The 25,084-nt window shown below is 37.6% G+C and overlaps 1 protein-coding gene across 1 annotated transcript; it reads left to right on the top strand.

The window, feature by feature from the left end:
• Window positions 1–6,979: 6,979 nt before the first annotated feature.
• Window positions 6,980–23,012, top strand: LOC754509 (aquaporin AQPAe.a-like). The gene is made up of 3 exons (XM_001185961.3): window positions 6,980–7,824; window positions 21,710–21,790; window positions 22,660–23,012. Exons 1-3 carry the CDS (start codon window positions 7,207–7,209, stop codon window positions 22,846–22,848), a joined length of 888 nt encoding a protein of 295 aa, XP_001185961.1. The 5' UTR covers window positions 6,980–7,206; the 3' UTR covers window positions 22,849–23,012.
• Window positions 23,013–25,084: the final 2,072 nt, after the last annotated feature.

The following is a 25,084-nucleotide window of genomic DNA, read 5'->3' as shown; positions in this document are numbered from 1 at the left end:
TAATGGATGACAGTGGTATATAGAGGCTGACGAACCAGAGAAGAGAAGAGGGGTATATTTTGGGCATCGCCGCTGAATGCTTGGACAAATCTCTTTTCAATTTGACATTTTCATTTCGAAATACCGTTGGATGTATTGTCAATCGAGTTGGACTCGAAATAATTCACTACAGGGCTTTGATTTCGGGGGAATGACCATTTAACCATTTCCCGCATTATTTATGAGGCTATCGAGGGTTTCAAAAACTCGAGGCGTATATAAATGAGGTAGCTATGCCTATGACTATTATGATTAGACAGCGTTCTGTACATGACCATGGTGAGATTTTTCGAAGACTATTGATAACAATTATGACGGTGATTTATTTGTCTGTGCCTCTGTTTTCTTCTTTTTTTTGCCAGGATTTTGTAATTCACATCATGCAAGGTTTACGAGCCTAAAATAGCTGAACTACCATTAAATTCATCGAGGTCTTTTCTATTGGTGTAGCTGTGAGTGCAATATGTATATAAGATTTATTGAGATTGAAACTATTATTCACACCATCCTTTCCCGGCAACACGGTTTACAAATGAGCTAGCGTGGCTTTCCCGCGAGTCTACCGGAACTTTGTGATTTCTATTTGTTTATCCATAAATTGACAGCCATGTACTTAGATATCATAATAATAGAATTGTCCCGACACTCACGTGTAAAGAATGTCTCACGTAGGGTGATAAATTAGAGATCGCACGCAAGAGAGGAGGGGGGGGGGGGGGGGGGGGTGAAAATGAAAAATAGATAGGGACCGAAGAGGAGCAAGCGAGGAGGGGGGGGGGGGAGAAAGACAGATTTAAATAATGAGAGAGAGAGAGAAGGAAAAAAACAGAAATAGAGAAAGATATTCAGAAAGATTGAGAGAAAGGGAGGATTTGAAATAGAAAGAGAGATAGAGACATAGGTAGAGAGGTAGAAAGAGAGAGAAAGAGAAAGAGAGAGAAAGAAAGAAAGAGAGAAAGAGAGATAGAGAGGTAGAAAGAGAGAGAGAGAGAGAGAGAGAGAGAGGGGTGAATCCGTTTGAAAGAATATCAAGATAATTAATAATCATATTTACTTGTGAAATTACCACCATTGATCTCAGTATAATAGACATGTATTCAATCTAAATAATATTAACTCACTGACTATAATCATATTGGAACATGATCTGTAAATCCAATTAAACGTCACAACTATTACGCGATCTAACGGAGATGTTAACACACTACACTATAGTATACAGCACCTGTGTCATCAATCATTCTATTGACGGTATCTCCATATAAATGTGCGAGCCTGTTTCCTGATGCGTTTTTAATATGCATGTGTACAGGCTCCTCGTTGCAGAATTGCATCTCCCCTGTATAATGGAAACATAATTAATATCAATTTGATTAGGCCTGTGGTAAAAATTTAGATGTTGAAATTAGGAAAGTATAAAAAAATATCTAAAAATAGTAACGTAGCCAATGTAATAACAATTATTGAAACTTCACGGTTTCTTATAAAAATAAAGAAGAACAAAAAGATATCCCTTAAAGGGTATAGTATGTCTATGAATGTGGATGTGTCTTGTTAAAGTGGTTCATGCACTTGACTCTATATTCTAGGGTTGGCAAGATGTTCATCCACATATTTTTTTTACTCTCTGCCCAGGTATTCTTGGGAATACCCGGTAATTGCTAGAGTAATAATAATTGATGGGCCCTCGAGAAGTCAAAGAAGCAGAAATAGACAGAATTTTCGTTAACAGTGTTACAGTTTAATGTCGCTCACCCCTTTTTGATATAAGGAAAGATTTCTAAAAAGGCATTTATATTTGATTCAAAATGTACAGATTTGACTAGAGTCACATAATTATACACGAATTTGAAACGGATTCCTAAACGGGGGAAAATGGCAATCACACCATCTTCTATGTATTCGGGTTTGCATTCGGTTTCGTGCGTATAAGATTACAACGTTCTTTCTAACCTGCAGAATTTCAGGTCTGGCAGAATACTAGTAGTATTCAATTGTGCATCTGGGTTAGTTACGTCAGTCCTGTCAGGGTATCTTAGTGAAAAAGGGTGAAATGTCTCCCTTGCAGCGACCGAGACAATTAGTGTTTCTATCTTCACCGTGTAAGACCGCCGCCAGGACCTGAGGCACGTTTTACATTCCCGATTGAAGAGGTTAGCAAGGGGCGGGAGAGGGGTTGACATACACGTGCATATACAAATCAATGGGAGAGGGAGGGGTGAGAGGGGTAAGGGAGAGGGGCGGGGAGGGGTGAGAGAGAGGGAATGTCATACATGTGCATATACAACGTGATGGGAGAGGGAGGGGGTTTGGGTGCGGGAGAGGGGATGGGAGGGGCGAGAGAGGGGTTGACATTCACGTGCATATTATACAAATCGATGGGAGAGGTAGAGGGTATGGGTGGGGGAGAGGGGAGGGGAGGGATGAGAGAGGGCTTGACATACACGTGCTCATACAAATCGATGGGAGAGGGAGGGGGTGTGGGTGCATGGGGGAGAGGGGAGGGGAGAGGGGGGGGGGCGAGAGAGGGGTGTCATACACGTGCATATACAAATCGATGGGAGAGGGAGAGGTGTGGGGAAGGGAGGGTGAGCGGGAGTTGGAAAAGGGGGCGGCGAGAGAGGAGTAAATTAAATGTGAATATACAGTTCGAAGGGAGAGGGAGGGAGTGAGAGAGGAGAAGGAGGAAGGGAAGGGGGGGGGGGCGGAAAAGGGATTGACTTACACATACATACAGATCGATGAGAAGGGGAGAGGATGGAGGGAGAAACAGGAGGGTGACAGAGAGAAAAATAGAGAGATGTTGGTGTCAGAGAGAGGGAGAGAGAGGGATTTGACGTTCATCATGATATCATGGACGTACAAAACAAAACAGAGAGAAGGAAAGAAACGGCAAGACAGAGAAGAGAAAAGAGAGGAAGACGAAGGGAGGGGACACAATTACTATACTGATCACTGGAAATATATACAGACAGAGGAAAAAGGGGCTGGAGAGAGGCAGAGAACAAGCCAGAGGAAAATAAATGAGAACGCGGGGAAAATAGTCGCAGAAATAGAGAAATAAGAGATACAGAGAGAGGTTAGAACTGGCATACACCTGTACGTATATAGGTCAACTAGAGTGAACTGAAGAGAGAAGGAGATAGGGGAAGAGGAGTAGACAGAGGGGGGGGGGGGGGGGGGGGGGGGTACAGACTGACATATTCATGCATACAGATTAATGGCAAAAGAGAAATCAAAGGAGGACATGGAAAGAAACTGAGAGTACATAAAGGACAGATTGACGTACACGTGCGACAGGTAAATGGGGAGTGAATTCGAGAGGTCGGTAATAAAGAAATGAGCGGAAATGGAATGAGGGATAGAAAAAAGAATCAAGGGAATTCAAAAGAAAACAAAATCAAGAGAGAAGAAACAAGAAAAAGAGAATAGAAAGAGAGGGTACGTGCAGAGTCGTGGATTCTTCGAGAGCGAGAGAGAGAGAGAGAGAGAGAGATGTTTTTTAAAGGCAGGGGAGGAGGAGAAGAGAGGAGAGGGCCAGCCTGTAGAGCGCGAGAGAGAGAGAGAGAGAGAGAGAGAAAGGGAGAGAGAGAGTAGCAGGGGAGGAGGAGGAGGAGGAGAGAGAGGAGGAGGAGAGAGGAGAGGGCCAGCCTGTAGAGCGCGGGAGAGAGAGAGAAAAGGGGAGGGAAAGAGACACATAATACAGAGGAAGTGGGGATGCGAAAGAATATATTTAGAGTCGAACACCTTTTCGCATTGCAGCATCACGCATCCACGATGTTCGGAGTATCATCAAGCCGGAGTGAGTGGTGCATCGTTTCGATCCTATATTTAGAACAAAATGCAGTATTAAGGGACATAACAGAGGGGTAAGGGATGAAGCTCAGTTCTACGTCGATCGAATATCTTCCAATCTTATACTGTTCCTTGTCATTCTCATCCCCATTTCCTTCATTTTATCTATCTGTCTTTACGACTGTTCCTCCTATTGCGGTCTATATTATATCCTCTACATGCTTTTGCATGAATTAACCCTTATGGCGCCATCAATTTTACACATTATTGATCCCATGTGGCTCCGAACGGGACTATCCTGTTTTTAAATGGTTTTTTTTTCTTCTAAAGAAAACATGAATAAATATTAAATGAATGAACAAATAAGTAAATGAATTACAAACATTTTGAAAGACAAGTTTTCAATAAATAGTACTAGTTTCATTGTCAATATGATTCATGACGGTGTTGTTGCATGATACCTCCATCACAAATCCGGGATTCTTTTCGTTTTCTTATCGAAAAGATACAGAATATATTTGGCCGAAAATTGTATAATCCATATCAAATGTTTAGCAGTTCAAATCGCACACGACACTCAGCGGGTTAATAAATCGTCTCATATATATATATATATATATCACGGTTGACACAGAAATCATCATGTTGGATCTTAAATCAAAATTGAAACGCCAGACTATGTCATTATTTCGTTTGAAAATATTCCTCACTGTGACATCCGAACCTGGTTAGTATAAATCAAATCAACCAATGGGAGATGCGGTTTTGCCTGAGGATCGAGTTCTCGGTGACCTTTCCATAAGTGACAGTTTTGTTATGACCAGTGGCGTAGCAAGAGGCAAGACATCGGAGGAGTGGCTAATCTTTTTTTTTCTTCTCTTTTTAATTTTGACGAGTGAGTTAAAATAACTATTGAATTAGTGATATAATGAATATAGGGCGATTACGTCATTCTCAGGAATTGTCTTTCTTTTGCTGTTTCTCTCTTTCCTCTTTCTTTATGATATGCCGTTTTAATTCAGTTATCAATTTTATTTGATTGACGGCGTAATCAAGTTGGTGAAGGCATTCGCCCCTAGTCCCCCCCCCCCCCCCTTGACAGTGGCCAATGACAGGACAGTACCTTATGGTAGTTGTTTGTCTGCATACTCAAGTCTCTGCTGTCCAAACTTCTTTGATTTGTTATGTTACAAGCCTGTAAACTTAAAGAGTCTATAGATGCTGAATAACGCACCGAAAAGCCAAACCTTGGAGCCAGGACGTTAGCATTAAAAAAGAAAGAAAATGCACATTTTGATTTGACTAAAATAGTACGCATATTTATATATGCATTGATTCTATTTCTTGGCACAGTGTATATAAATGATGATATATAAATATTCAATGGAGGTATAAATGAAAACATATGAGAACGCCAATCATTACTTGATGATTGCCGAAAGAATAATCACTGCTGAAAACCTTCAAATTGTATAATGTTGAGATACGAGACAAAATAAAATTAACAAAAACTAATGCACTTCAAGAGATAAACACTCAAGAAAATAAAGCGATGATTCAAGATTTGTATTTAACTTTAATTTAGGATAGTGATCAATAATAAACATGAACTTATACAATCGCTTAAAGATTTGCTTCAAGGTGATCTACTTGGCTTCATATGGTGAAATTATACATTATACACCGATATAGCAAATGCTATCATTACAGGGAACAACTCATCAATTTTTGAATTAATTATCTGCTCTATGATTAAATATGACTTTTCTTTGTAAAGCGTTTTGGGAACCCGGCCTGTGATGATTTACGTTATATAAAAAACATTGGTTCTAAATATGTTAATTTCAATATAAGGTTTATTAGATGTTATGGAGTAATTCAAGATTATTTTACACCAATAGTAAATGCCATGCATGTCTGTGATTAATGTTTATTGTTGTCATTATTTTTGGCCCTTATTTTGTACCTCCCAATCGAAGTCAACGAGTCAATGTTTTTTCCCTGGAGGTTTTCACAATACCTGTTTCTTTTTCGTCTCATTCCAAGCACGCACGGCTGCAAAAAGGTTAGTGTTTAATCACACGAGGAATTCAATCTCGAAGTTTGTCTCCATCATTCATGTGCCGGTGTTAGCTTCGTATAATAATATAAGTCTATTATTGGACTGATGCCGGGAAGGAGTGAGGAAAAAGGAAAAGGGGCACGATGTTTATAAACATAACACGTTTAAGTCGAGGACGCCAAATCAAGTATTAATTGCATAATTATGACTATTCAATTACAATGTACGTACATACACATGAAAAAGGTTAGCTTTTAATCATACGAGAATTTCGACCTTGAATTTTTGTCTCTAACATTCGTGTGCTGCTGGTGATGGGTTTGAGTAATGATTTGAAGCTCTCTTGGGACTGATGTCAGTAAAAATTAATATAAGAAAGAGACGCTATGTTGCTATGAGCTTATGAAGAGGACACTCATTCCTTCCTCTGTAAAAGATATTTATAAATTTCATACATTCGATTTTATTTGAATCGACTTCTTGTTTCTATATCATATTTTCATTGAAACTATTGCAAAACGCTTTGAAAAACATGTGTTAAAGATAAAGAAGAAATAAAAAAACAAATGAGAAGAACAGAAAAATATTTTGTGGACGCATTGTCAGATTATTTATATTTCACCATGTAATGTAGCATCATGTAATATTAATGCCATAAACCTACAAATATCAATATTCTAAATAACCTTAGATTTTAAAAAAAAAAAGGTTTGTCTTTATTTTGCCATAACGTAAATTTCGCATCGGTGAAAATAAAAAAGCGATCTATAGAAGGTCACTAAAATATATAGATAATTTTAATCATGACACCTTGCTCACGTGATTCTTTTTATAGGAGAAACCAAATATGCACTTTAATCAAGGGAAGTAGGCCAGTTTGACACCTGCGTAAAACATTGGACCGAATACCTAAAACTAGCGAAGGCTCAGCACTATAGCAATTGCTATAGTTTCATGTACCCTGCTTGGAGAGTCGGTGGCGCCACTCACTATCCGAATCTGAGGCGATCCCTGAATCTACTGGCGCAAAGCGATAAATCCGGAGTAGCTATCGGCGCATACGAAGGTTCATCGCTGACTGTACTTTGGCCAATCTGATATTTGGGGCTTGATGGATGCACGATCACCATTTCGTCTGTCTCTGTTCGAATTGGCCGGCGGGTTGCCATCGATAATGATGTCTGTCTGATGACTACCAACTACCGACTCCGAATAATGCAGAGAACATTGTTTACAGATAACACAGCAAATGTGATTTTGATTTGAGTTGTTGTGATTTTGATGAGAATATCGAAGGGAGACAAATCACGATGGTTTTTAACCGTGTGATGCCTGTTTTGGTATCGTATCGCGTCCCGAAGACGGCAGACGACACTCAGAAAACGCGTTGGGAAAAAGATGATTTAGGAAGCGCGGATTTTTGGCGGGCAGTCATCGCAGAATGCTTAGCTCTCACCATCTTCATCCCCATAGCTCCGGGATCATCGGTTGGCTGGTCGGGGAGTAATACCCCAACAAATACCCTCATAGCTCTAGCAAATGGACTTGGAATCGCTACTTTGATCCAGTGCTTCTCACACGTGAGCGGGGCTCACTTTAATCCGTCCGTGACCGTCCCGCTAGTTATTTACCGGCAGATCAGCATTGTCAGGGGACTGTGCTATGTGGTGGCTCAGTGCTTGGGCTCCGCGTGTGGAGCTGCCATTCTCAAGTTCGTAACCCCGGTCGACAAGCAAACCAATGTCGGTGTAACCCTGATCAATTACGATGAAGGGGTGTCGTTATGGCAAGGCTTCGGGGTCGAGTTCGTGATCACATTCCACCTCGTTCTCATGGTGTTTGCAACCATTGACTCACGGAGGACTGACATACAGGGCTCATCTGCATTAGCCATCGGGTTCACAGTAGCAACAGGGCTCCTCTATGGCGTGAGTATGCTATTCACACACCACGGGTAGGGGGGGGGGGGTATAGTCTGGTCGGTAAACACGTTTGAATAAGGCCAGATCAAAACAGTGTAAAATGATAATGAATTCTTAAAGACTTAAAATAATGTGTACAATCATGATTAAGTCTACAACTTATGACACTTGCGGATCCAAGATTATTTAAGGGGAAGGAGCTAGGAGTGAGGGCGCTGGCAGTAGAGACAATCCTTGGCATGCAAAAAAGGAGGAAAGGTTTTTATACTGTTCCGGGGAGGAGGGTGTACTGTTAAACAGGCTATACCTGCTTCAGAAATCACTTCACAAGTTGTAACCTTCGCTCTTTCCATGCTCACCGGCAGTGGAAACAGGTGTAATAAACCTGTAATCTTGCTGAATAAACATTTAAGTGATATAGATATAGAAATGTGTATGGTTACGTGCAGAAAGTATATTTTATCTACCATGCAGAATGAGCTGCAAACAATAATGAGTAGTGTAGTGAGCACTTTTTTTTTTTATTTTAGGGGGGGGGGGGGCTTGAAAATTTGAAAAATCGCACCCCCCCCCTTGAGCGCCAGGGGAGGGGGCCCATCTCCAAAAAAAGGTAAAATTAATGTGTTGTTACCAGTTTTTCCCTAGGGGAGGGGGCCCGGGCCCCCCGGATCCGCCACTGCATATAACACCTGGGTGGAGAGAGGCAAACATGGATCAATGTCTTCCTAAAGGACGTTAGTGTCGGACTGGGAGTCGAACCCTTAACCCTTGGATTGAGAGTCAAGTGAATGAACCACTATACCACGACACCTCCAAATATTTGATACATTTACTAATGAACTGTTCTGATTTTCTCACTTTGAAGGGTTGCAAACACTGGCAACACCCCAACACCTACAAAATCGCACCCCAATCCAGGGCAAAGAGCAGAAATATAATTTCTTTCACAACAATCAGGGGGCAACCCACTGTTTACTCCAGAATCCCTATAACATTTTAAGATTGTGTACTCATCGGGACAGTTTGGTCTGCTGGGTTTAAAATGAAATTTATGCTGCTTATTGTTGTCATGATTGATATTATAGTGCATTGTTATCTTTAGTCTTTGATGGTGTCACCGTAAACACCTCTTATAGAAGTCTTGAAACAATATACGAAATGGTACTTATTAACATGCAATTTAAATGAAATGAGTATAAACGGGCGTTCCCAACACAAACATTTACTTCACTGGTTTTCGCCTCCTGCTTTTTATATACATTTATTTACTGTTCTGTTATGTTTGAATATTTTATTCTGCTCTTTGAATTTGTTTACTTTACTGTTCTATTATTTATTGTTTACCATATTGTCAATGAGAAGGAAATAAAGGTGAATTTCAATAAGTCAATTATTCAAACAAAATTGACTCTTTGGAAACCACCCCATCCCTCCCTCTGGAAAAGAAACACGACACAAAGTTCTTAAACAATCAGAATATTCTCCACATTTTGCGGAAAAGGAATAAAACGAAACATGACAAAGGAGAACATCGAAACATAAAATTAACCGTTACATTAGTTATGTTCATAGTTACCGCTATTCCCCATGACAGGTAATTTTCTCTATGATTTGCCAAGAGACATGACACTCACGAGAAAGAGATTTCAGATATAAATAATATTATCATCCACATAGGATATGAATCTGCAGTTTGAATTAAACTCGTTTGGAATTTCTAGGCTAAGTGTGCATGATACCATGAAAAAAGGTGACTATCACTATGTTTGCAAAAAAGCGTCCTATTCGGTCGTGAGGTCGTTGAATGTCACTGTCATTTGCATCGTTATCGTGTACAGCAGGTTGTTTGTTTTGACTGGCAGCGAGTTGATGACGTCATAAACCCATCGCTGCACTAATGGAAATGATTTGAGGAGACGACCGCCTAAAAGTTAAATGAAACGTCATGTAATGTGACACGCTTTATTATGCTTTAGGTAAAGCTAAAACAAAAATGAAGCAACGCAGAAAAGTAACATCAACGTCACACTTTTTTTATTTAAAGTAAAGTGCAGTGAAAATTGAGCTAGCTCACTAATTCCAGTGATCAAAAATTGGTTTCAGACTGCATGACGCAAATGACTTGAGTAAAATACATTCCCATATCCTCGTCACAGTTCGCATCTCTTTATTGGCCATTTACAATTTTCAATTCTCAAGCACATTAAAATTCGAAGAAAAGTTGTGTATATTCATTAAATGCATAGATTTTATAATAAGATTTGGGATTTAGGGCAATGGAACCACTTTGGTTTGTATTTTATTTTCATTCATAATGTTAATTAACGAAATTTGGTGAAAGAGCTAATTATGCATTCGTATCACAATGCAGAGCGATGTATAAAACAACGTGTGCAAAAAAAAAGTAATTTCGCCTGAGAGTTGACCAATAGCAATTGCTTTTGACAAGTTTCGTATAAAGTTTCCACCAATCACGTGATTGGTGGACACTTTATACTATGACGTGTGGGAACGGACGTCTTTGAGTGCTATAGAGTAACCCGTTTGTTTGTATATTGTGTGTCCATGTGTATACAAATCATACAACCACACACAATTATTTTTTGCGTGTAATGCATAGCTACTTTTTTTTTTACGTGAGGAGCGGAAATAGTCTTTGTACCGTAGCCGAATTAATCATTAATATTTATGTCCGGCATCCAAAATTTATTAGATTTTGATTGCGTAAAAAGGTGTCAAATGATAAAAAATAATCACACTTTTTTCCCAAGCCGTAAGGTACCTCAACTAAAGCTACAATTTACGTCTGAGCAATTAAAAAAAAATTGTTGTAAAATGTTTAAATTTTAAATTTTTGTTTAAAATTATTTTTTATATTGTTTAAAATTAAATAGGCTTATATTTTATTAAAATTCAAAATGTTAAAAAAATGTTAACAAATAATTTTAATCAAATTTTAATTTTTTGTTTTTGTTCGATCTTTGATATAAAACAATTTGCTGAGGGGCAATACTGTTCATGACTGTTTCTTTCACAATGTAAAAGCATGACTAGTAGGCCTACTAAACATTGACTACGTAATATAAATGTGAACAAAAGTAAGCAATTTCGATATTTTAGCCTGAAATGAAATGTTATTGACTCAAAGGGAACGAGGCCGTAGAAATCAACGTGACTTAGTCGAGTCGTCTCTGGTCTCCATCACCTGATCAAAGTCGGAAATTCTACTGTTACGCCACGGTAGCATTCCCGAATTGATGAAAGCTTCCACTTAATATCAGTGTAAGGAAAATATTGTTTTGATTTGAGAGGTCTTCAAAGGACCCTCCGTTGTATTTCAACTGCATCTGAGGTCGGGTCTAATATTGTAGTTGTACGTCCTGCATAAAACGTCTCCATTTATGCATGGGACCCGTACTTCAAAGTGCTCGCTTTTCCTTATTTTCATACTCTATCAAGCCCGTCGTGTGAATCCAATTTCGGGTCAGAACGGATATTCATTTTTCAGATGAGAGACTGACGTAACCATAGCAACAATGTCGTCATATCTCCTGAATTGATTGCCGGGAGGTAGGCCATAGGCCCTGCCATTAAAAATGGACAATATAACTTAATACAAGTAGGCCCTTACCTAACATCTATTAGATTTCTTATTTTCATTTTTTCCCCTCCATCTTTCTAAGTTTGTTCCATTTCTGAAATCTCGGCTTGAAATGACATCGAAGGCGTCCATTAAAAAAGAAAATGTTTAAAACAAATTATATTGATTGCTCACACAGGAATTTGTTTACATTACATTTTCAAACAATAATTTCCAGATCGTTCACCTCTCAAGCGATATCGATTGTTAGGGATCCACGCGGGGGACTTGGTTATTACCAATGCTCCCGAATGGTAGTGATGATATTGCATGCGTTATATTCAAATTGAAAATACTAAGTCATTAATTATTTTGTTATGTCTTTGTGAACGGCGTTATATAGAGTGAATGCCTTAGAGTAGTTCTGGAACTATCTTAAAGAGAATACAATTCGTATCTATAAATGGCTGCACTTCAGATTCACTGCCGAGTACCGCAGGGAACCCTCTTAGGTCCTCGTTTTTATTTTGTACATTATAATGACGTCAAATAGGTTGTTCGTAATACAGGTGAGCTTTTGCGATTGTAATGCAACATTACATTTTCAACCCGCTATCACTTCCCAGTGTCCCATCGGTTTATCATAAGATTCTGGGACAAATGCTATACCACTAGACAACCGCACCTGAACAGGAAAAAATTAACATCTCATTAATGGGATGAGTTATACGTTCGTTGAAGTTATATAATGCGCATTTAGACCCAAACGAATGAAGAAACATGACAACAAGATTTTGTTCTTTAAACAATACAAGTTACAAAGTAATACAATTAGTTTACCAATCAACGTTTAACCGTAGCATTTAGACAGCAATCGTAGTGTAAATGAACCTTATGTTTGCTCTTCTTGCATTTTGAGTAGGATTCATGGTAATTGAACCACTTTCATTGGCACTTTCGAACACTAAGATAGGGTATAGGCCGTTAAGGATGAGGCCAAGGTTTAAAAATCTTTATTATTTCCAACGCCAACCGGATGAAAGTGACACTTTTGTTCGCCTTAGAAATATTAACGGATTTATAGGAACATTCCATGTCCTCCCTAGCATCCTTTCGTATCTCGGGTCCCATTATAGTTGAGATATAAATACACACGTACTTCATTATACTGCACACGCCATCTAATCATGCATTTTCTTCTGCGAAATGAGGTGTCAGTCACACCAACGGACAAGAGACACCAGACCGAACAAAACATTACATCGTCCCGAATGACCTGGAGTCGGTCGGCTGGGCGATGTGACTGAGGTATCATACTGTACATAGACACGTGTTACACTAAGGTTATACACGAGACAGACGCAGCGCATCTCATCATGTTACATTGCTTACGTCTTATGATGCGAGCATCCTCATTTTTGGTAAATAAGGTTACTCGCCTATGCATCCGGGAGCCTGACTTAATATACAACATTAAGGGGACGCCACTTTGGCGTAATGTACAGACAGTGTTTCCGTTATTGTAGATCATGGATCATTGTTATTTCTGGTAATTTATAGTCGTACTCCAACTGCAAAGGACATAATAATTATAATGATAATAATCATATTAATAACAATAATAACAATAATAATAATAATAATTTCGCCCTCCGCCTGCCGGATGGAGGGTATTTTATGCCGTTTTTTGTTTTTTCACATTCATAATATTAATAACCATAATAACGATAATAATGCTGATAATAATAATGATAATATCAATAACCATAATAACAATAAAATAATAGTAGTAATATTAATAACAACAATTATGATATTAAAGGTAATACAAAATTTTGATATGGGGTCATGAATTTGGTTCAAACAAACATATTGGAAGCATATGCGATTTTACAATATTCAGTGATCGTTGTCGCGGTTGAAATCGAGTCTTAAGTGATGAAATTGTAAATAACAAACCCTTTATGTTGTATAGCTCCCTCTCAAGACTGATATTACTTTAGCTTTAAACTATATTTCTTGACTACATTCGACCGATTTTCTATTCCCATTTGGAGATTATATATCAGAACTGCATAAGAATATTATTCTGAGATTTTCATGGTCGCAGCTCCCATGAAATGGCCATAGGCGCATTTTGAAATATTTGAAATTTACCGGGAGCACTGGTAAATTTTTGATTATTCCATATCTCGAAAGCAGAAGTGTTTTAGGGGCTAATCCACAGGAGCAACCAAATATATCAACATTACAAAGAATTACTATCGATCCAATTCTCAAAATTTCCCAAAACTTTGCATTACCTTTAATGATGACAATAATAAAAACTACCATCATTTGATATAATTCTATCAGCTGTAAAACGTTATTATGAAATGGAAAAATATATATACCAAACAAATCTCAGAGAGAATAAATTGAAAAAGAAATGGTTTCATTTTAGAAAATGTTTTGAGGGTGTTGGAAATGTGCTAACATAAACATGATCATGTATTTTATGTTATTTATTTTTTTTTTTTATATATTTAAGGTAATAATTTTGTCATAAATGTTTGTTTTTATCTGCCACAAAAGTTTTCGGCCGTGATGATTATTATCTGTGTTAAGCCATTATGTATGGAAATTATCTATTTAATTATTTGTGTATGATATATGGATATACTGTATATGATGGAACTTGTTTTGAAAATAAAGAACCCTGTGCCGGAAGGGGAAAAAATAATTAAAAAAATAAAAAATAAAATAAAAACTACATTTGTATTGCGCACTTACATGAAACCATCCCAGATGCTATTGAAATACAATAAATAGTAAGATGTGCACGTAATATTTGCCATCTGGCAAACGTTGTTCAAATGGAATCGAAGTGATAAAAATCAGGGTTTAGGGAAATACCCGCTGCGAAGTCTAAGCGGGTTCCAATGACTTCGGTATCAGGTAGAATTACAGCTTTTCGATCGTACATAGTGCACTTAAGATTGATATAAATTCATCATTCAATGAACATTCGAATTTATGGAATTCAAGTTGAAACTAATCCGTCTAACTTTCGTCCCCAAATGCAATCTATTAAAACTCCCCTCCCCCTTTCGCTCAAAAACTGAAAAGGCAAACATCTTTATGGAACTTCATGAAACTTGACTGTGTTCGTTATCGTAAGTGATATGATTTTATTTTGTCTCTTCTAAGAACATAAGATGGAGGCTTCTCATTTTACTTTTTTTCTAGAGTTCTCTCTCTCTCTCTCTGTCTGTCTGTCTGTCTGTCTCTCACTATCCTCTCTGTCTCTCTTATTTTGCCCCTCTCTCCTTCTTTCTCTCGCCCCTCTTCCCCTCTCTCTTTATCTCGTTTTCTCTCCGTTTATCCTTCTCTTTCTCGTTCTCTATCTACATCCCTTTTTCCATTCCCAAACCATCCCCATCTCTCTCTCGTTCTCTCTGTCTTGAACTACCCCTTCCAGCCCTCTCGTACCCCCTCTCTTTAAATACGCTCGAGTATTGATTTGCTATTTCACAAGCTCTATCACAAATGGGAAAGCCTTCTGAACATTCAGAAATTCTTTGAAATGGAATTCACTTGGCTTCATTTGACACGTATCGTATCGATAGTACAAAAGTACAAACAAACTGTACACAATTCAGAGTACTCGCTGAAATAAGGACTGTCTGGATCATTATCATATCATAGGAGGTTGTTAACACATCCTTTACACAGAGTCAACGCCTAACAGCAGATTACTGCACATAGATTATAAATAATGTTATGAATTTCAAAGAATGCCCCAGTATTTCAATTGTCTTTATGCAGACGGTTAGAATAGGAAATATTTACCAGTTTCACTCCTTTGCTATCTCTTTTCTCATAAATTTGTTGTCGTTCTTTTCAGAGTTACACGTTCAGGCAACCCTATATCTTTGACGAAGTAAAGCCCAGAGCAAAAATGTCGCCAGAGCCTTATGTTAGAGCATGCACCCACAATATATAGGAGAGTAAACAAGAGTATTACGCGCACAAAATACTCCATCACAATTTCTTTCTTTTAAAGGTACTATGTCCCATTTGCAGGCCCAAAAAATGAAAAAGTGAAATTCCAACTGCATTTGAAAGATAATACTAACTTAGAACTTCCCTGAAAAAGATAGGGCTTAAAAATGTCTTCAAGTGGGAAAATAGCGACTATTAGTTGCCAAATTGACTTAAGGGCTGTAGAGCCCAAAAGTAATAGTCTTGATTTTCAGACAATTGTACCGAATGGTCATACGTTTTATGCTGCGCAAAGATTCAATCATTTTAATCTTGGCCATTACAAGAAGTGGGTTATTGATGTAGACAAATGCTCATGTACCCTTTACAACTCTTTTCATGTATGTTATTACCAAAGAAGAAAAAAGCCAGTCAGTCACTCAATAGTGTCTGACAGTGAAGTCTAGCAAGTAAACAGGTTTCCTTGCATTATTTGAATATTAGGACACTGCTAACGTTTAAATTTCACAGATAGGACATACATGACATATTCATGATTCCTGCAAAGTTCTACAGAATTTGAGGTTGGCTGCAAAAGGGACATAGTACCTTTAACTTAACGTTGCTTTTCTTTACAATTTTGTCCGGAGGGTACTTCATACATTGTTAGTTGAGAAACATCAATCTACATGATCGCTTAAAAAAGGGCATTAACAACAAATACAATTCGAGCATTAAAAGATCACATTAATGGTAGAAATTTATTGCGTGCTGCTTCGCACAGGGTGTACTCATGGACTTCGTTTTTTGACTAAAAAAAAAAATCATATTTCTAGCCTGATAAGGTTCATTGTCATCCATTTCTCCGGTATGTAAATCCCGATGCCGTTCACGTGTACATCAGTCTGATATATCCTAGAATTCCTAAATAATCATAATTTTGCATGCACAAACCCTTGTCGGTCGTAATGCATGACAGAGGGTCTGAGCGAGGAGACTGCGAAGAGATTGCAGTCAATAGGCTCTGTATTTAACTTCATTGAATATACAAACATAATGAACTGGGTTAGGTTTCACTCAAGACCCAATTATTATGGTAATAAAGTGTCAAATGTAGGTCCTGTTCATACACACTGAGGTTTGTGTATATTTTTCTTGAAATAGAAACAAGAAGCTTGAATCACAGTTACTATTATTGGTATACCAGTAATTTGAACACGTGACTGCCAATTATGGGAATGAAACGACATCAATCATTCTACACATGCACATTCTAAATCAATATTCCGTACTTGTAACAACATAATTGTAAAAAAATTGACTATATATCCCTCTCTCTCCCTCTCTAGATCTCCCCACGTCGTATGTTGACAAGAGTACGTTCAGGGATCTCCTCGGAATATTTCAATAACATGAATGTTGAACTGAATTCGCGTTATATCGCTTCAGTTTGTACTCTCACCTTTTAAATGACGAATTATGACTTTTATCACTTGTACTTCACACTCTTGTATTTGCGTAAAGATACTACTGAAATAACTGATAAATATATAGAGATAAAGTTACCCCCAAAGCTGCAAGTGCCGAGGCAACTCCGTCGAGTTTTGCCTCATATTCCATCATGATGTTTCAATACATAGAATCAACTTATTTTGTCATGTTTACTTTGTACGTTCTTCACGAACGAACTCTTAAAAGCAAAGTTTGATAACATTAGTAACCCTGCTAGATTTCGATATTTATTCAAGATTTCAAATGTGTTTGGTCATAAACGATTTGACATAAGTGCTCGGTATTTTTGTTTTCAATGTTTACTATTGTTAGTAATCTTGTATTTGTGTATACATAATGTTTATCACCCGAGATCAAATATCATTTTAAAGTATCTGAACTTAGACCTTTTTATTTAGCGTCAAGGCAAATACTTATTTAGAGTATCAGTAGGCATATTTAACAACACAAAGCCATTTCAAGGTACCTATATAGATTGCCTTATTAAGCCATAAAATGAAAGTAAATACGACTGTACACACACCAACAACAAAAAATAACTGAGACACTATTGCCCATTATGTCAACTCGCGGTGTTTGTACAGATTTCAAAGGGTTAAGGTGGGATTTCGTTAAATTTATATTATTGTTGAATACATTTGTGATGGTTGAGCACAACTCCAAAAAAATTGATCTCGAGTGCCTGTATTTTCATAGATCACAGTTTTGAAACAATCATGTAACCGACATATCTAACGTTCAAGCTTAATTTATTTACACACAATGCCATGTCCTCTTTTTTATTGAAATTAATTGAATTTATTTAAACATCTCAATTGAAACAACATGACATTGTAAACATGACAAATACATGTAAAATCAAATAACATCATGGTACTAATTTTTTTTTTTTACAAAGAACACAAAAGATGAGTGTGAAGTTTGGCAAAACTTGTAAACTATCTTGATCCCATTGATAAAAAACTTGAAGAAAAAAAAATCATCCACAAATCGATTTGTCTCATGATGCGGCTCATTTGCTCATTTTCTAAATATAATTACTAAACAAAATTGTGCCTGTGTATTCGAGCAAGTGGGAGACACATTTCCGATGGGTCGGAGGTTCGTAACTCCGATTCACAAATTTCCCATACCAAAGAGTTCATAATTGCGAAAATGAAAATATAATAGGGTTCATAATTCCAAACAATTATTGTTGCGTTCATGGGTGTCGATCCCGGGAGGATAGGGGGGGGGGGTATACCCCCCCCCCGATATTTCAGGTGGGGGGGGGGTGGCCTGTACAATCATCCCCCCCCAATAATTCACCCTCAAAATAAAAAATTCAGAGAATAATTAATGATGAGAGCCCGATGAGAGTATACTCGCAAGATGACCATCAATATACACATTTTGCTATCCCATTTACATAATACATACATGTATACGATGTAAATGAGACAACCGTATAATTATGAGACAAGAATAAATTGAATTTTTGCTCAATGCAGTGCGCCAAATGCAAAGACGCAGCGTTAAAAAGCAACGAGCTAAATGTTAAGCGCGAAGAGCAAAGGTAGCAATCTGCTATGCACATCAGACAATCCTGGACAGTGTAAACATAGATGAACTCTGTGACGAATTCGTGATGAGATCGGAGAAAGGAGAAAGATTTTCGGACATTAGTATGACTTATAAGATATTTCACTAGTTGTTATGTTGTTTCCGTTCACCCTTTTAAAATTCACGTCATTGTATCTTTATTTGTGGGTTTTTTCACTCATTTTATTTCCTGATATTTCTTAAAACATTTTTCATTTTTGGAGAAAGATTATTATGTCACAACTTATGTTTGTTTTATTGAAAAGCTGATGTATAGGCCTATGTCACTGGCGTACTGGTGGGGGGGGGGGGGCGCTACCCCCCCCCCCCCCAAAAAAAAAAAAAAAAAAAATAATAATAATAATAATAATAATAATATTAATATTAATAATAAAATCCAACCATGACCTTTTTTCAATTTTATACAAGTGATTTATAAATGTTCGTGATATCATATGATTTTCAACAAAATTCGCGTTTCTCCATTTCTGTTGCAAACTGACACATTCCCAAATAGCCAGGAAGAGCATATATTTTGTATAGTCACTAATACTAACAGTAGTATACAATTCCTTTCCAGAAGCTATTACGACAAGCACTGCCGGGAGATACATGTAACATGCTACCCACCACCCGGGCTGTGCATGCAAAGATTTGCGAACGAACGTTACATGTGGGGAAACTGAATTCAGACAAGGATTAATATAGAGAACAGTACAACGAATCGTCTTCTTTTTCTAATAATTTAATGATACGTGAAAGCTTCCGCGCTATGCGCGGGATGGGCGAAAATTATTTCAGACGTGGATTAAGAGTAATAATCAAATGAAACGTGAAAGCTTCCGCGCTTCGCGCGGGAGGGGGAAATTTGAATTCAGACAAGGACACGCTACAACGAATCATCTTCCTTCTCTAATAATTTAATAAAACGGTAAAGCTTGCGCGCTTAGCGCTGGATGGGCGAAAATGAAGACAGATAAGGATTGAGAGTAATAATTTATTGAAACGTCAAAGCTTCCGCGCTTCGCGGGGGAGGGGGTGGGGACTGAATTCAGACGAGGATTAAGAGTCGAGAATGGTACATCGAATCGTCTTCTTTCTTAAATAATCTAATGAAACGTCATGCAGAGCTTCCGTGCTACGCGGGAAGGAAGGAGAACTTGATTCAAACATTAAGGATTAAGAGTCGAGAATGGTTCATGAAATCGTCTTCTTTCTTTAATAATCTAATGAAACGTCAGAGCTACCGCGCTACGCGCGGTGGAAGGGGAACTTGATTCAAACAAGGATTAAGAGTCGAGGACGGTCCAACGAATCGTCTTCTTTCTTTAATAATCTAATGAAACGTCAAAGCTTCGGATACTTCGATACTCCCCCTCCCTGCACCCAACCCTCTAGGGAGCACGCTTCACGTGCTCACTACCGCCCCCTAAAATGAAATCCTTGCTACGCGCTTGGGGAGGGGGTGCAACCTGCCACACGATTCTACCTCTTGGTTGCTTTGATCCATTGCCGAAAATATTTTGGCACCTATCATCCCCCCCCCCCCCAACCACGGTTACAAATCGACACCCTTGGTTGCGTTAATCCAAAGTATCGTTTATCCGATGGTTCGTAATTCAGAAAGTGAAATACGGTTCATTATTCCGAAGGCTTCCGAAAATGAACTAGGGTTAGTTACTACGAAGGTCCGTAATTCCGAAAAAACGATACAGGATTCTTTTTCATTTGAACCCTATCTCATTTTTCGAAATTACAAGCCTGTCTAGTTTTTGGAATTATGATACTTTTTTTTTATATCTTCGGAATTATGAACTCTTTTTCGTTTCGAAAATACATACATTCGGAATTATGGATTTGCGGAATTACACACCTTCGGAATTATGAATCTTCGGAAAAACGGGTTGTAATCCGGCGTCAACCCCCCTGGCATAATTTTGCACGTACGCCTTTGACCAAACCGGTGATGCTGGCGGCATAATACCGATGACATGATATTCGGAGTCACGAATTTGCCATTACAGTAACATGGTTATATCGAGCAGGCTTGTTTCATCAGGGGAAATCGTCTTTGCCTCTCATCGTGGCCCAAAATATCCCAGGTTCATAATAATTGATAAACATTCTAAAGGTCACGCGTTAACGACAGAAGGTCAATCCTAAATTGCAATATGATGTCCGTGAGACTCGGGGACGTTCACATATGATTAGGGTTGTTATCATTACAAGGTGCTCTCGTTCGATAAACAAAAGAGTGATGGAATTTCTCTCGTAAGTAAAAACAAATCTTGAGTTACATTTTTCACAAAAGGACGATGATCAATATGGATATTGAATCTATATTGATCCCTTTGTTGGGGATGATGATCATGAGTTCTTCTAAAATACATCAACATATACAACTTTAGACAGAAATCATTAAACTAAAAGACGGACAAAAAATTACTGCAGCATAACAGTTATAAAAACATTAAGATAAAAACACATATATTGGAGATTAACTTTCTTAAGGTACAAGGGAAAACCAATCGACATAAATTATGGTGCAGAACAACATTAAATTTGATTGATTAAAATTACGGTACCATTACCTTGTAGATTGTAATTGAAATATTGTTGTCTGTTGTCATATATCAATATGCTTTTTGTGAGTGTGCTACCGTAATCGAGACAACTTAAAGGGTGTCATTATTATTCCTGATCAATAAATTCGTGCAATACAAATATGTATGTACCTGATACGTCAGGGCAGTGGCGTGTCCATAATTTAATTTAACGGGGGGGGGGGGGGGAACCTAGACTGTTATTGCTGTCTTAGGTACACCTTCGCCAGGAGAGGGGTGGGGCAGGCACCCCCGGTTATTCCTGAAATAATGTATGATAGACCCCTTCTTTTTATTTACCCTCAAAATGTTTTTTCGTTTGTAAAAATACAACTTATTTTTTCCTAGAACAAACACATTGGTTGGGGCCTTCGTCAGCTCCACTTTGTGTTGGATATGCTCCTGGAATCGGAGTACTCTATAGGGCCCCTGCACATCAAACATGACAAACGTGGTTTGCATTAGATCTTTATAAAAAAAAATCATTTCGTCTAGGTGTGAGAGGTCCTTTTCTTTCTCTTTCTTCACTTTCTTCCAACCTAGTTTCGCTTCTTTTTTTAATTTTTATAATGGGTTACATTGTAAGTTAAAGAAATGTGCGGTGGAAATGTGTCACACACATTTTCTTTCTTTTTTCTACTTTTCTTTTCAGATTCCATACACTGGAGCGAGTATGAATCCTGCACGGTCGTTTGGTCCGGCGTTAGTTGCTAATTATTGGGTGGACCATTGGGTGAGTAGTAAATGTTTTTTCATATTCATACCGAAGAATGTCGAAAGGAAAACGAGAATCCTTATAATGTAGACGGACTCTTTACATGCAGCTTAACGTTACAGATCTTAGTTTACATTGAGTTTTGTTTAAATGTTTTTGTTTCCTTATTATAAACATGTCCCAAATATCTCTGTATATTATGTAAAAGAATCGAGAATGTTTTTTCTTCTTCTTAGGCCTCGAATATACCTCTTCTTCATATGAATATAAAGACGTGATTGATTACAAAAAAATATGAACAATTTTGTTTGTGTTTTTAAAAGTAAAATCTGTCAGATTTAATACAATTACTACATTTTATATAAAGACATACCTATGATAAAAGAAAATAATATTTGAACAGTCATCTATGAAAAAGAAATCAGCACTAAACAGTTTCATGTTAATTATATTCAGATATTCAGCTATTTAGATTTTTAAAGTTTTCAAGCAATATCAAAGCAATTTTTAGAATATGATCATGCATCGTATCGAAAGAAGAGGTTTCGTGATCTAGCGGATACATCTCTGGACTAAACTAAACCTGTATGCAAGACATAAATCTACATTTACTACTCTCTACAAAGGAGTAGTAGATGGGTACCTGGTTGGAAGAAATTTCTAGAATGCTTGAGCCCCGCTTCATGATAGTTCGGCTAAAGTTGGGGTTATATCTTATATGATTGCGGGGTCCTCAGGGAGAACCGTATACAGACGCTGGTTCACTGGGTAAACGAGGAACAATTATTAACGTATGACCGTTTCAACTTTTTACATGATTATTTTCGTCTACCGCTTCAGCTCTTAATTCTTTTTCACTTTTCTTGATACATTTGCCCTCTCTCCAGGTATACTGGGTGTCACCCATCGTTGCAGGGATTTCGGCAGCTTCCACATACAAATTCCTCTTCACCGACAAAGCCGCCATTTCTAGGCTGACGTCATGTTGTTGCAGATCGAAAAGTCGCGACGTTGGCAGACGACGGAGTTATATTCACGACCCCAATCTTCCGACAACTGAAGCAACCAACGTCTAAAAACATCGTTCAGACGTTTCCGGGTAACCGCTTCTAAAATCGGCAAAATTATGCTTGTGAAATAGAAGGAAAGAGGTATTATTTTGAGAAAATCATAGCCTAAACTGCCTCCGCTGGCCTCTATATTTGCCCTTACTGTACGTTCCTCTGTGATCTGTATGTTATGAGATACAAATACGAGAAAGAGAGGCGCACTTTACATTTCATTTTGCCACGCCGTGTTTTTGAAGCGGTTAACCGTGAACGGATCTGGGCCCTGTTTCACAAAATTTTCATCAATAACAATTCACACGGATCACCCCAATTTTAAGAAATCTACATTGGTTACCAGTACGCCAGAGAATAACATTCAAAATCTTGCTGATTGTATATAAAGCACTTCTTGGTCAAACTCCCACTTATATCAAAGAACTGTTGAATTTCAAACCTAATCAACACAATCGCAACTTGCGCAGTTCCCGAGATACTTTGTTGCTACAGATCCCATCTATCAAAACAAAAATAACGCTAGGTGATCGAGCATTTGCTTGTGCAGCCCCAAAACTCTGGAATAACTTGCCATTTGAAGTCAGGAAATCACCATCTGTAAACGTCTTTAAGTCAAAACTGAAAACACTTCTTTTTAATTAACTGTACCGTAAATCTAAGCATATCAGGAGCTCTTGTAGCGCAGTAAAATATATACCTAATGTTGGATAGTTTCTGCGCTCTATAAATGTACTATTATTATTATTATTATTATTATTATTATTATTATTATTATTGTCACAATTCTACAAGAAATATGCTCAGTCAATCTAATGCAAATATTTCAGTAGCTTGTAACAGTGAGTTTTATGAAATGGGACTTTGATCACGACAATCAAGTCTTCTCTGGGCTGTCCTTTAACCAGGGTGTTATCACAGTGTCAAATTCTCTGTTTATCCCGAATGTGGGAGTAATTGCCTGTTCAATCAACTCCAAAAATATATTTCCGGCAAAAGTTTAATTATAATATTATGTCAATTACTCTTCCATAAGGATGCTGTATAATGGTCTTTTACTTAGAGTTCAGTCGAATCATTAAACGGTTTAACAATCTAGGCGTTTTACATGCGGCGTCGATTCGATTTGCGTTATTCCCAGCGTTCATCGACCAATGAGGACAATTGGCCCTTACGCCAATATATTTCAACGCAATATTTGCTAAGGTTTATTTTGCATTCACTTAATGTATGACGTCATTCTCACATGGCACGTCAAACACCACGTCAGTCGATGACGCAGTTCTACGTCAGCAATGAAATGACGCCTCGTGTGCAACGGTCATAATTTATGGCCGATCTATTATTGGCGCCATGGATAAGCGCCATAACGTAAACCAGACTATTACGATGTACAAGAATCAATATTGGTATCAAAATGTATTCGTTATTAGATTGATGAAATATAACTGAAACACTAATCTTTTGCAAAGGCAGTGAAGAAATCAACTAAATAGCAATGTCACTACCCTATTACGTAATATTGATGATATTGTTGTTGTTTCTTTGCAACCGTGTTCGCTCCCTTTTAAAACAGATCTAAGTTGATTATTTTTATTTTTTTGTTTTTTAATTTTTGTGTGCAACCGTGTTATAATAATAATAATAATACACGACATTTATTAGGCGCTTCATACAAGTGTGTCTAAGCGCACCATTGTCTGACTAAAAATTACTAACCAAAACTTATAATAAACACAAAAATTATATCTGTTCTTTATTCAATAAATCCTGCATATATGCTTTTATCTGTCATAACAAGCAAAAAGTTCCCCATAATTAAAGGACAAAGAGCAATATTGTAAATTACTATTAGCAGGGTGCCTATGTTACTAGCCAACTACATGAGTAATAAAAAGCATTTATCATATATTGGATGCTGCATCTGTACATTTCCCGTCCGTATTAATTTCATTTACTGCTGGAGTTATCTTTTATGTTGCCAGGAGTTATATTTATATTGTACTTGGGAGTTAGAAGGGCAAAGGTTGAGATGAACTGGGGCTTCGCTAGATTATTTTAACGTCGAAACGTGAAAGGTAATAAAATAAAAAAAGATTAAGATGCTTCAAGATACATGACAAAGTAACAGTTCGTTATTTAAGTCAACTGCATGCCCCAATAAAACGATATGTACCATGATTTAAAAATAATCACAAAAGGAAAACTAAGAGATTGCCACTGACTTGGAAAGTTATTGAGATTAAGATAC

This window comes from Strongylocentrotus purpuratus, unplaced genomic scaffold (assembly GCF_000002235.5).
Source record: "Strongylocentrotus purpuratus isolate Spur 01 unplaced genomic scaffold, Spur_5.0 spur5_scaffold_8, whole genome shotgun sequence".
NCBI lineage: Eukaryota > Metazoa > Echinodermata > Echinoidea > Camarodonta > Strongylocentrotidae > Strongylocentrotus > Strongylocentrotus purpuratus.
Note: the sequence above shows the minus strand (reverse complement) of the source record. Positions and strands in the feature narration are given on the sequence as shown.

Excerpts from the sequence above, each read along its gene's own strand:
- LOC754509 (XM_001185961.3), top strand. The coding sequence starts at position 7,207 with ATGGTTTTTAACCGTGTGATGCCTGTTTTGGTATCGTATCGCGTCCCG. Across the intron at positions 7,825-21,709 it reads CAACAGGGCTCCTCTATGGC|ATTCCATACACTGGAGCGAG; the intron begins GTGAGTATGCTA and ends TTTTCTTTTCAG. Across the intron at positions 21,791-22,659 it reads ATTATTGGGTGGACCATTGG|GTATACTGGGTGTCACCCAT; the intron begins GTGAGTAGTAAA and ends CCCTCTCTCCAG.